This window comes from Dermacentor albipictus, chromosome 7, assembly GCF_038994185.2.
Source record: "Dermacentor albipictus isolate Rhodes 1998 colony chromosome 7, USDA_Dalb.pri_finalv2, whole genome shotgun sequence".
NCBI classification, from domain to species: Eukaryota; Metazoa; Arthropoda; class Arachnida; order Ixodida; family Ixodidae; genus Dermacentor; species Dermacentor albipictus.
The window spans coordinates 48014940-48028445 of NC_091827.1; the positions used below are offsets into that span (position 1 = coordinate 48014940).

Below are 13506 nucleotides of genomic sequence, written 5' to 3' on the forward strand. Positions count from 1 at the left end.
CGTGTCACACGGGCAACTCGGATCTCCTGCAAACTTCCTTCCCTTAAAGGACTGCAAGGGAGTTTCACCTCAAAGGAGTTAGCTCCGTGTCACATGGCCTATAAGCGAGCTATTGAAAGCTGCCGCTGGGAACAACGTTCTTGGAACGTTGGCTGGGAACCCATTAGGCGCTGCTCACCTCGTGCGCAGTCATGAAAGAAACACATTATATATTGCTAAAAAGTCTTGGGAGAAGGCGTGAATCACTCTTTCCGCATGCGCAAGACGTGCGATCGAGTTGAGCAAAACAACAAAATATGGCGCAGTCAGGGCAAACCATAGAGTTACTGGGCAAACGCACCATCCATTCCGAGAACGCCCGGTTCGAGAGTCGAATGTAGCTGCTCAACTCAAATATCTTTGTCAGTGCTCAAATACTATATATTATATGTAATCAATTGCTGGTAAAAGCGAAAGTAATAAAAATGAGGGTGATTTCTTGACTCGAAATTCAAGCACGCTGGGAACAAGAGTACTCCCTTCAGTCTGCAAAGGAGATCTTCCATCTCCTTTCGCTAGGAACTTCCTTAAACTTCCTTTGCTAAAGGACTGCTGTGCGACACGGCGTGCATCTCCCTCGAGATAAAGACGTCCTTGGTTGAAGAGAGTTAAAAGGACTTTAGCCGCGTCCGTATAGCCGAAATAAATCCGGAGTACCGCCCCTCTCCCACCCACTTTACACACCCGCTCAGTTTCTCTATATGGCCTTCCTCGTAGTCCTTACTGCTTTCGGGCGTCAAACCGCATGTTTTTATTAGATTTTTTTTACGAGAAGTCTCTACGACAAAGAGGCGGTTGCTGCAGTTTCAACCGTAAGGCGTCGGGCAACGCGCATACGTAGGCTTTTCCCCCATCACATTCCATCGGCAGCACGGTACTATATTGGTCTATAGTACCGTGCTTCACTTCACTTCACTTTTATTTCCTTAAAGACCCATCAGTGGGGGTATTACATAAGGGGTGGGGTTTACAAATGTGCATTTTAATTGGTGGCCACATGAGTTCAATGAAGAATATTAGTATTAAGTCTATCAGCAAACGTCGTTGAACAGGTGATTTCGGTTATGTGACGGGGCAGTCCGTTCCAGTCGCTTGATGATCGGCAAAAGAAGGATGCAGAGAAGGTTGTAGTTCGGCTGCGGGGACGGGTTACTTGCAAAAAATGCCCTGTACGCAGGGATTGTCTCCTTTTATCGACGTATCATTCGGAAACACACAGGCCCCTTACAAAAGTAACCAGTGTTAAGAAAACGACAACGCGGTGTTATTCTTTCTTTCTTTCTTTTTTCTTTTCGCAATCAGTGTTGGTGCCCGGGACAAACCGGCGCGGCTGGTGACGACGACGACGACTTCCCACACGCAGTGCGATCGCGTTGACCAAAACACGCTCAGATGCCCAGCGCTCAGATGCCCAGCGTGGAAATAATGGCGTCCACGCTCAGATGCCCAGCGTGGACGTCATTATGTGGTGAACGGCGGCGGGCGCCTGCTGCACCTGCTGCGCTGCTGCGGCCGCTGCCTCGCAGGCCTGCTTGCGCGTCACGCCGAGGAAGATCTGCTCGAGCGACGTGTCGGCGATGTAGAAGTCGAGCAGCTTGAAGCACTTCTTGATGCGCGCCATGAGGACGAACATCTTGCTCCACGGTATGCGCACCCACGAGATGCGGAACTCCAGAACGCCCTGGAAGAAAAGGAAAACGAAATGCGTACGTTTAAGTAAAATGTACCCGACACAATACAGAAACTCCTGCCCATGGTGCGGAGAAATACCAACTCTTTACCACATAACATGGGAATGTAAGCATAACTACACATTCCATAAACATCAAAACCCGAGTGCGGTGCAATGGGAGGGCCTGCTCACCAGCAGCGAGCTCACCGCCCCAAGGGCAATGGTGCAGCACGCGTGCGAAGTGGCCAGGCTCAGTGGAGCCCTGGAATAGGGGCACACCCGTGCTGAAGAGCCAGGCAGCAAGCGCAAGATGGCTCACCGCTAAACCCCTTGATAGAATCAATAAAGTTTTCTCTCTCTCTCTCTCGGCGGGTAATGCAAAAGTTTTGGCAGCCACACGCCACCGACAGCGCCACCTGAGAAGCACGAAGACCAGCCCCGATTACATAGCTTTTTTTTTAGTTCGTGCTAGAAACTTCGCAGAAGTCACTAACCTCAGGACTGTTATAGGCTTGTAGCGCAGCTCGGAAGAGCAAAAAAGGAATAAGGTAGGGGTGATCAAAGGGAATGGGAAACAGAGTGAGCGCTCACTCTGTTTCCCGTTCCCTTTGATCACCCCTACCTTATTCCTTTTTTGCTCTTCCGAGCTGCGCTACAAGCCTATAACAGTCATGACATACCAACTCGCCCAAACTGCTACGCTTTTCACTAACCTCAGAGAAGCTTCCATGAAAAAAGAACAAAAGCTCCGAGATCACCTAAGCACTTCCTATGAGTTGTGAATGCGAAATAATTAATGTCCAATTGAACGCCGCCGAGCGGTCCTTCGAGCTAAGAATTCCTTGCGGGCAAGCCAGAGTATTTACACGCTTGGCCATGGTTTCGTGAATAAGACACTCGGCTTCTGGGCGTGGGGTTGCAGGTTAAACTCACTAACGACAATGTTTTCTTTTTCTTTTCGAATTTATTCTGTTTTTTTGAACATTAATCTTTTCACAGCAATTACCGAGGCGCAGTTAGAACGCAGGCGAGAGCTTGGGCGTACAACAAACGCGTGCATAAAGCCGAGACCACACGTACGCTTGCGGACGCGCGCAAGCTCGCGCCCACGCGCCTAGCGCCTGCCGCGCCTCGTGAGTAATGGCGGTTTGCACCCACAAAGACGCGCGACAGCGCGCGCTCACTGGGCTCACCCTCAGCCGCCTTCGCAGACGCCGCTTGGTACTTCGTTATCGAAATTGTTTCAATATGCTTCGATATCTATAAACGTAATTGTTGTATATTTACAGCTGTTAGATCGGCCCAAAACTTAAAGAAGGAGCACTTTCTTGCATGATATGAATCTGCTTCACCCAGAGTTGAATGTACCACGCCGCAGCTGCGTAGCCAGGCGCGCCGACGCGAGGCCGCCCAAGCGCGCGACAACAGTGAGGAGCTGTTCCCCGAGATCGCGCCGCGTTTCGACGCGTACTAGCCATGCTGCACCGTCTGCGCATGCGTGGGCGTAAGTGTGGTCTGGGCTTAACAGGCGTCCGAGAGCGAGGGTGACGTGGGGTCGCGTAAAGCCCCTTAAACTTCGTAAAGTACTGCCAGGCTTTGAAGAATGCCGCCTCCTCCTCGCGCGCTCTGGCCGAGGCCGACGGTGCGTCGCTATTGGCCTAATAGCATCACATGAGCCCTCGCGCCGTGCATCAGCGCCATTTTTGCTCGAGGAGCGTCTACGGAGTGGCGAGGAGCGCATGTTGGCGTCGTTGCTACGCTCGAGCAATGTAGGCGGCGCCACGGTCGAGGTGAGGGCGTGAAAGAGAGGAGAAACGAGGAGGAGTGAAGGCGGAGGAGGAAAGTGTCGCTACTTTACGAAGTTTAAGGGGTTTTAGGGTCGCGGCGATGTCCCCTCCACTCAAGCAACACGACCCCTTTCGCTCCGTAGAGGCGTGCGCGGGACGTGGAGTCGCAGCCAATGGAAATTTAGGAGCCGTTTCGCTGCTACAGACGCCGGCTTTTTCGCTCAATGGGCCATTTCATGCTTTCGCATGAAAAAAAAAAACCGTGCTTGGAACTTTGGAAACACAATGTTCTCACTAGACACGCTATACACTTATCACAGGCGACATTTCTTCCGGTTTTCGAGCGCGCTGCGACATTAGATATTTCAGATAGGCGCATCTACTTGGCTGTGTTCACCTCTCATTTACGCCTAGAAGTTTTACACCCTTATCTACACCTGCTAACGTGTACGTCTGCCATAGCGATCCAGCCGCAATCTAGTCGTTCGCGGCCACTTCACCGCCAACTCCGAGCATGCTTCGATTCATCATGCCCGACCCGCAGTGCGTGCTGTCTCCATGCCCGATTTGGTAAGTAACAAATTACATGTCATCAGTTGCATGTAATCAATTACGCCTTTTAGCAATTTTGTAATTTAACGATACTTAGATATTAAAGGAGCACAAAATAGGCACATTTACAACCACGCACACACCCGCACACGCCGTCACACTAGTTACGTCCCCTACGCAGCGCTCTTTGTTGGGGACGTGTGTATCCTTTGTAGCTTCGTGCAACAAAGTGAGGAGAGGAGTAACGTGAAAGCAATGAATTACTATTCGCTGATTATCCAATTACTTCCCTGGGGCAGTAATTAGTAAATGCAATAAATTACATTTCTGAAACAAGTAATTGTAAGCGGTTGCCTTTTTTTCTGTAACATGTACAAGTTTCCTCCCTCCACGCAGTACACCCCCGCGGCCCCGTGACGTCATCGCTTGAGCCAACCGATTGGCGCCGCACCCTACCCTTAACTTACGGCATCAGCTGCGTTAACCTATCGGTGCGTGTTATTGCCTCTCTTCCGGATTTCTTCTCCTCGGCGACGCCTCTCCTCCCCACTGCAATCCTCTCCCCAGTCCAACGACCACAAACACCGACCACAAGCACCACACCTGGCCGACCCAAGACAGAAAAGCTTCCCTCCAAAAAGGCCGATTTCAACCCTTCGCAAGAAAGAAACATTTAGGAGTGGAAACTCTGCTGTTTGCGGCTGCCAGAAAAGGTCACAAGCCCGCGGAGCCGTTATCATGCTGGCGGCGCCTGGCGGCCTGGAAAGAAATTACCGCCGTTGAGAGCGCGCCGGAGCGGCCTGCCCGGGCGGTGCATTTTTTTTTATCGCTGCGGCTTCTACGACACGCCGCATGGCGCTGCCACTGTATACGGCCCCGTCGGCGCATACAACAATTGTGACCTTATCTCACGGAGGAAGGAAACTAAGGAGAGGCCCTACCCCCTCCGCGCGCTAGGAAAAAAGTGTGGCGGAAATGACGTAGTAGGTTCTCATTTCTTTTCCTGCTTTTTTTTTGCTGTATAGCCACGCCTTTTGGGCCACAATGGCAGCGTTGTTATGGTTTTGAGCACTCACACGCGTTTCTCTGGTAGGTTTCGTGCCGTGGCAAAGGCGCTGTGCGGGCGGGTTTGCGTTAGTCACCGTGTCTTGTTGCGATGTGTTACCTGCACCGTGCTCTACCGGATGTTGCGCGAGCGCGCGCGAAACCACGCGCAGCGCGGCGTGGTTTCGCGAAAGATGTAAACAAGAGAGGAGGGTGTCCCAAAAGGCGGAGCATCGCCATGAGCAACGCCAACTTCGGGCTTCACTTATGCTTCACAAAGAGTGACGTCAGGGCCTCTCCTTAGTTTCCTTCCTCCGTGCCTTATCTGGTCGCCCGCGCTCGCTCGCGCTGACGGGAGTTTCACCTATGTCTCACTCCGTGGCCGGGGCTCATTTTGCTCACCTCGTACGTGTGCACCAATTCGGAGCCCGGGAATGCCGCCGAGACGGCGTGGATCACCTGGTGCTGGTAGATTTCGTCGTGCTTTCGGTCCGGCAAGGTCTTCACGGTGATGGTGTAGCCCTTGCCGAACTTGGCCTTCAGCTGAGGCAGTGAACCCAGGCACTGCAGTCGGCCGGCGCCCAGGATGGCCATCCGGTTGCACAGGAACTCCACGTCAGCCAGGCTGCGCGCCGCGCGCGCGGGCAGTGTTTCAAGACGATTACATTTTACACAAACTGCACAGAATTGATGTCCCGAAGATCGAAAGAATACGGAACGGGACTATATAGTTACCCGCTGTCCTAAACGGAGGGCTCGGTGGGGGCAAATATGGACAAACATTGGGAAAGGACATGAGGCCAACAGACGCACTGTTGGTTCTTGCGTGTCGTCTCAAGTGTTTGTCAGCATTTGCGCGCAACTTGCCCATCTTTTAAGACGTGGCGGCACTGCCGTGGTATTTCTTGTAACGAAAAAAAAAATGTTTGGCTAACTGTACTATCGTGAATTTCGTCGGCAGAATACACTGATCGAGGTGATCAAGCATGCAAAAGTTTCTTACCAAGGAATGGTTCGAAGCGTCGAACAGCGAAGAACAGTAATGTCAGTAATGCGGCGACGAGGGCTAGCTGGTGGAACATCGTGGCTAGACGAGCCACTTCGCGTAAGTTTTAGTCTGTATCACGTGATTACATTTGCCGGGTCTTGCACTCTCTCTCAAGTGTTCTTCCTTCTTTCAATTTCTGCCCATAAGCGCCATGCTCCAAGGGAGCTGTGAGTTCGCGCGTCACCTTTGTCGGAAGCACCGAGGCCACGTCGCCTGCCCATTATAGATTGCCGGATCAACAGCCGCCGCCAGGTGGCGAGGCTGCATATTATGCTCTGGCGCTCTAGCTGCAGCGACAGTTGGGGGCTCATAGAGTTCCTCACTATAACATCTAGAGGGTAATCTGGCACCACCGTCTATGGGAGTTTCTTAAGGGGGCACCGTGCCGTCATGGGAATGACGGTATATGTGTCTGCGAGGCTCGTGTTGGCTGGTGTTATAAGAGGCTTCGTCTAAAACGTGGATATGGCTACACAAATAACGCGTTCTCAAAGTAAAATCTTCATAAAATGTTTCCATTCACGCATATTACATCTTTACTCACCCACGATGCATGACCAAGGGAAGAAAAGCAAGAACAGACGACCAACTGTTTCAAAGCGAGCGCGAACCTTATCGTCTGTCCTCCAACTTTAGCGGCCCGCTGATACTTTTTACGTAACATGTAGTCGTACACACAATAACAAGTTCTCATAGTTAAACAAAACATGTTTCCGCGTAATAATAAAGCTAAGACAGCTTTTCGCGTGCTGTTCTAGTAGAAAATGAATCATTGTGAAAGACGGAATGGTATTTGCCAAGCGCGTCTTCAAGGTGTCCTGTCTCTACGAGAACGATGCCAATCCGAATCCACAATATACCGGCATTCCCTTGCATACCACAGCGCAGCAGCGCCAGATTTCCCTCTAGGTAATGTAGTGAGAAACTCTATGGGGGGGCTAACTGGTCACGTGATGTTGTGCGCAAGCTGGAGCAAGCCGGGCCGTGGCTTCGAAAACCGACGCCCAGAACGATTCGCGCGTCGGAGACATTTGGCAGGGGCAGCGCAGCAAGTTTGAGGCGTGTTCCGAGCCGAGGTGCAGGATAAACTTGCTTCTGTGTCTGAACGCTTGCCGCGACGTTGTTCCCGAGTTCCATATACTACCCAAGTTTCGTTATTCAATATCGTTTCGCTGTTGCAAGACGTTTTATTTCCGCTGCTTCAGGCTGGCGAAATACTGCTCTGGGGACCCGAACGAAAGCGAAGACGCTTCAACTTGTCTGCGTTATAATGGTTAACCTTTCCTTTGGTATACTACAACGGAACGCGCTTGGCCATTAACAGAACGATAGTAATGACGTAGTCGTCTGCTCTTCCTAGAGGCAGTTCTAGCTTGGGGCTCCCAATGTGGGAACGGCGAAATTGTTTGTGTGGGCAACTATTGCACCAAATTTGATTAAGTTTCTTGCATTTAAAAGAAAAAGTTGAACTTTAGTGACAGTAGCAAGCGTATTTTTATTTACGCCGTCAATTAAATAACGGGCTTAAAAACTGCACAGGAAAAGAAAGGTCAAGTGTCAAATTTAGAATTCTGTAACTTCGCAATAAGCAAAGTTATCATATTTCTGTAAAGTGCACCTAATAATAAACCTAAAGCAGATTAAATTGATGTATTATACGCCACTCCAAAATAAGCCATTACTTGCGAATGACACGTTTGGAAAACCCTCGCAAACAATTCGACTTCGGCTGTAAATTCATGTACCAACTTTGTCTGGTTTAGATGCTGTAAGAGATGCTGTTTACAGGACTGCGATGGTACAGAGTTACGGACTTGTAATGTTCGTGCTTCATCTTTTTTTTAGACTTACGGATTTCCGAGAATTTTACGAACCTGTTTAACGCCGTAAATCACTACTTCCTACATTCGCTACGATTTGCATTTCTCTCTCAACCGCAAGAAAACTTATTCACATCGGTCAAACGATTCCCCCACAAAAGAATTTCTTCGTTTACATATGTTGGAACAGGAAAGTCAGAGTTGGCCTTTATTTAAGTTGATTTCTCTATCTCTTACAAACGCCAACGGGCAGTTTTTTTTATTCACACCATAGATGTCAATAGCTGGCTGTTCTATTGTCTGCTGTATTTTCACTAGGGATTTTTTGCTTCACACTACATGGCAGCTAGTGATTACGATGTGGACGCGGCGCCATTGCATCGTCTGCTACCTGGAATGGGACGGCAACGGGAAGCACACTCACCAAGAAAGCAGCATCTGTAGCAGATGGAGCAAGAAACCGCATTTCAGAGTATCATGGTTTGATCACTAATAGTTTAGCACTAATTTGCGCAGCATCAGCGGGAGAGGACCACAATCACAATGTATACCGCGAAGTTCCAAGGCGTGAAGCAAGCAGTTAGTAAGAATCATACAGGGTTTCAGATATCCAGGTCACAAAAAGCCGTTGTGGCAGTTTCTTTTCTTATCGAAAAAATAAGAGATCTTAATTGGTTCAGCGCAAGATAACTATTCTGCGTGCCTCCTGCCAACTCTGAAGGTGTCTGTCTGACCCCTCTGCGATGCCTCAGCCAAGGCCCACAGGTGGCGTCACCACAGACGCTTTATGCTAATTTAGATATCCAAGTACATCAAGAACGGTTACAAGCGCAAGCTTGGTGGAACGTGCCACCATCCCACTTTAAAGAGGGTGTCGATATGATTATCATCGTCGTGTGCACACATTGCCTTCTGCTTTTTCTTTTTTTCATCTGGAAGACGTCCGGGTTCACCTTGAAGGTTTGCGCGTAACATGCACCGAGTGCAGACGGCGGCTATCTGTTTCTCTACAGTCTCGCTATAGTCTCGTCACCTGTGGGACGTAAGCACGACAGACATGTTGGCCGTGTGCTGCAGCGCGCTGATGTAGTTGACCACGCGCCTCCGAGCCATGGGCGCCACGCCAACGTACGGCTCGTCCAGCAGCAGCACGTGGGGAGTGCCCACCATGGCGATGCACAGCGACAGCTTGCGGCGGGAGCCCATACTGCATCGCGTGCAATTAGGGAGCGGGATGTTGAAGTGATATCATCCGTACACAATATTACACCTCTGGATTAGTGATGCAAAGACTATACGGATAATGCGAGGAAGACTGTTGACGGTATCAACGATATCTCCTTATGAGTACCGGTACTAGTTAATGTGGATAGCGCCATCGATAGCTCTTGGAACATTTTTGGCAAGCGATGTTGCAATAAGTTTTTGCGATAACTGTCCACCAGTATAAGACCCGGGTCATAAAACTGGGGACCTACGCTGCAGTGTTTGCGATGAGGTACGTCGCCTGATTTTGCATTAACTATAGTGCACTGTGATGGTACTATCGACAGTTCTTGCATTGTCGATAGTTTTGTAAGGACTAAACTACCGATAGCGTCGATAGTACTATTAATAGATTTGCATCAACTACCCAGCGTATACATCCGAATCTAGAGGCAACGGTTATATGGCTCTGCTAGTCAGACGACGAAACCGATTCTAGGATGACAAATCAGGCACTGTGAGCAGGGCACATAGCGTACAAGCATTCCGAAACTATATTTGCTATTTCATGCACTTTATAGATTCTTTATTTATTTTATAGCTTCTATGTATACTCACGTCTCGCCAACTTAGGTTCTCGCACTGCTAATCGGCGAATATGTAGGCTAACGTAAGAGTAGGAAAATCCGCTGCTAATCCTCCGGTACCTGACAACAGGCATAAAGGAATGATCATGGATGCACTTAACACGTCCAACGGACGCAATCAGACTGCCAGACTACCCCTGTTGCTACAAAAACACGTAGCGACGCCCACGTATACCGCCACATCCCTACCAGTTCGCCGTGGATACAGACGTGATTTGGACAGCTTCTACTCGTGGCTTTGAACAAGCACGGTCGTAAGGCTTATGAAGCTACTGTTGCATAGGTGCTTGACGATATATCCGGTGTAGGGGCGCCACCGGCAAGTTGCCCTGCCTCGGACAAGAATGACGAAGCAGGTACGATAAAGGGAAGAGTGCTCTTGATCTGGACCGGGCTACTCGCCGCAGCTAAAACCCCTTAAACTTCGTAAAGTAGTGCCACGCTTTGAAGAATGCCGCCTCCCCCTTGCGTTCTCTGGCCGATGCCGACGCCGCGTCGCTATTGTCCTAAAAGCATTACGTGGGCCCTCGCGCCGTGCATCCGCGCCATTTTTGCTCGAGAAGCGTCTACGGAGTGGAGAGGAGCGCATGTTGGCGCCGTTGCTACGCTCGAGCACTGTAGGTGGCGCCACGGTCGAGGAGGGAGCATGAAAGAGAGGAGAAACGAGGAGGAATGAAGGCGGAGGAGGAGGGTGTCACTACTTGACGAAGTTTAAGGGGTTTTAGCCGCAGCCGCCACCCCGCTCTCCCAAATTAATGCGTAGGACAACGGCACTCGTCGTCGGATGCCGTTGCGTCGTCTTCCTATGAATACATCCAGTGTCACGTTCGTTACAAATGACGGGAGCTGTTTTGCACGAATATCGGTAAAGAAGTTTCTCGCAGTTGACAGACTCGTAATCTCGTCACACGTAAGTTCCTGGTTATCAGAGAACAAAGTTTTGCCAGCGTTTACCCCTTGCGTATCGAATAGAAAGGCGTTTCACGCAAAAGGAGAAAAACATACGCAAAGGTGCCGCTAGCAACCACGTTTCCAGTACGCGGGACGGGATCGTCCCGAATACTTCAACGTAACTGCGTGTAAAGCTGCGTGAAACAATGTTGCGGGTAAAAGGTACAGGTCCGCGGAACAGTGTTCCCAACAGCCCTGTCTGCTTCACCGATATCACAGTTGTGCATAATCATCTGTATTTAAGAAGTAGGGGATATGTAAATATCCGGAGCACCGTTGCAAACGTTTTGCGAGTTTATGCGGAACGCCGTTCCATTCAGGTCGTTCCATTCATGCAAAATTTTTTTTCCGCTCACAGCTGGAGCTTAAGCGTGTAGAGAATAGCTTTTTTTCTATGACATCATTTTTTTATTTAGTCATACTGTTAGCCCGGAGGCCGTTACAGGGGTGGTGTACAGCACAGAAAATGAAAAACATTATGTACATTATACACAATGCACGCACATTATACATAAAACACTCTTTTTGAGCATACATTCATAAAAAGAACCAGGAAAGTAGTAACAGCACAAATACAAAAGCAATATGCAGGAACAATAAACACAATCTGTGTTAATCTAACATAATGTACATAAAAACCTAGTTCGATCCTTGCACGGGAGTTCGTTATAATCGCCTTTCGCTATACGAGTTCAAACTTCGGGGGGGGGGGGGGAGGAGGTTCAACGTACCTGTACGTGCCCACGAGCTGGTCCGCGATGTCTTCGAGGCGGAACACGTCGAGCAGCGTCTCCAGGTACTCCGGCGTCAGCGGGACGCCCTTGAGCCGCGTGAACAGGGACAGCGTCTCCACCCCCGTCAGCATGTCGAGCAGGCCGTCCCGCTGGGGACAGTAGCCCAGGTGGCGCTGGAACTGCGGGCGACAGAATACACAGGCGAAACATATATACGGTCCAGTATAAGGTGAATTCGACACGACGAGAAGGAGGAGTCCGCGGACGAGCGCGACGTGGCACGGAGCAAGCGTTATGAGGTTCACCAATGGCGTTTCTGTAAATACAGTATCCGCGCGCGTGATGAGAGTACAGTGAACTAGAATTAACGTCAACGCGAGTGCGCGTGTGACTGAAGCAGCAAGATGACGACGACGGTATGCGGCGATTGCACGATTCCTGCGAACGATCGAATTGATGTGAACGATCACACGATTTGAAGGTACGAAATGGGCAAGAAACGCATAAGTTAAATGCTTCCTGAAGGCAGTGCGTGGTGTCAGTTATACAGCGCAAACAGGTGACTTGGCGGTGCAACTGTAGCACAACCTGACTTCAGGAATTCAGGAAGTTTGGTGGGCCGCTTCGGCTGCCACCAAACTAACCGAGCAGACTGGCCAAACCCCAAAAAATAAAGGCACGGAAATGTTCATGTAATAACGGATAGATGAGCTTTAAGGCGTGTGTTTGTAGCAGTCAGGATATTTAGGTAGATAGCTGCAAGAAAGGCGTGGGTTTCCATAAGAACGGACATATAAGCGGTTAGGTTAGGTTTGTCAAACCGTTAGGTCCTGCTGCGCGAGTTGCTTCAGTCTATATTGAAAGCCGGCGTGTCGAACTCAGGCTCCCCATAACCGAGTAAAATCCAAGCTTCAGCAAAAATTTCCCGCATTTCGGCCTTCCAATTCCTGATGGGCGCCGGTTCGAGTTTGATGGAATATATTTACCACGTCTCAGATGCGCGCTCTCTCAAATGCGACGCCGCTGCTCGGATCGACAAATGCACTCCCGAGCTATGGCTTAAGTGAACGTTGAACGAAATGATAAATTGAACTCCGATTGTGTTATGCGTGATACAACACCGGCATCATCTGTGCACGTGACACATGCATGATCGAGTAATGGTTTCTTTCCTTTGGACAAATATACTGAAGTAAGGTTCGTGGGCAGTTCGGTTGCAAAGATATGAACGATTTGAGTACACCATGTTTTTGTTACCATGCAATTTTAGCAAGCGACCCCTCTCTGGCCGATTTCAAACACGCCTCACGTCAGGAACAATTAGCGCCATTGAAAACTTGAGGCAAAAAGAAGAAAAGTGGGACTCCTAATCCTCCTCCGCCGCTCCACACTCGCCATTAACCCGAACTGCCGACCGGACGACAATCCGGGCCCTCAGCCATACTGGGACGCGTCGCCTATGCCTGACCAACTGGGGCCAAATTGACGATCCCGTACACAACTGAATACAATGATATCCCACCGGTGCGCATGGTCCAAGTCGTTGGCAACAACTGGGAAGTCTGCCTTCGACACCTCCGCAACCGCGAAGGTGTCAATGAGACCTGAAACCCACTGCTCACCTACCCAGTGGTACCCGATGCCTCGAGTCAAGGGGACACCACTGCGGTGATATTACGAAAGTTTAAAGCTCTATACATATGTACTGTTACGAATTCATGTATTCCCATTTTTCTTCGCAAAATATACATATAAACGAATATTTAGGTACACGTGGACGCGCATGGACACGTAGACCGATGCAAACAAATACGACTGTACGGAACAAGCATCTCTGGTTTTCTGACTCAACGCATGGTATGGTCTGCTTGGGGGAGCATTGAGGCACCAACACAGATGCAGTGTAGGTCAAGTGCTCTGTTGTATTTAAGAGCCTGAATATTTCTGTATGAATGGCGGCAATCGTCTTAGTTCTAGACACATCCTTTAGACGAATATACCGTATG

The 13506-nt window shown here is 49.7% G+C and overlaps 1 protein-coding gene across 2 annotated transcripts in view; it reads right to left on the reverse strand.

The window, feature by feature from the left end:
- Positions 1-906: 906 nt before the first annotated feature.
- Positions 907-13506, reverse strand: part of LOC139047974 (phospholipid-transporting ATPase ABCA3-like) — a 201193-nt gene continuing 188593 nt past the window's right edge. For both annotated transcript variants that reach the window (XM_070522211.1, XM_070522210.1), the window contains 4 exons: positions 11498-11679; positions 8996-9169; positions 5497-5719; positions 907-1720 (listed from right to left, as the gene is read on the reverse strand). In XM_070522211.1, the coding sequence (XP_070378312.1) occupies positions 1478-1720; positions 5497-5719; positions 8996-9169; positions 11498-11679 (822 nt within the window). In that variant the 3' untranslated portion in view covers positions 907-1477. The remainder of the gene's footprint in view (positions 1721-5496; positions 5720-8995; positions 9170-11497; positions 11680-13506) is intronic.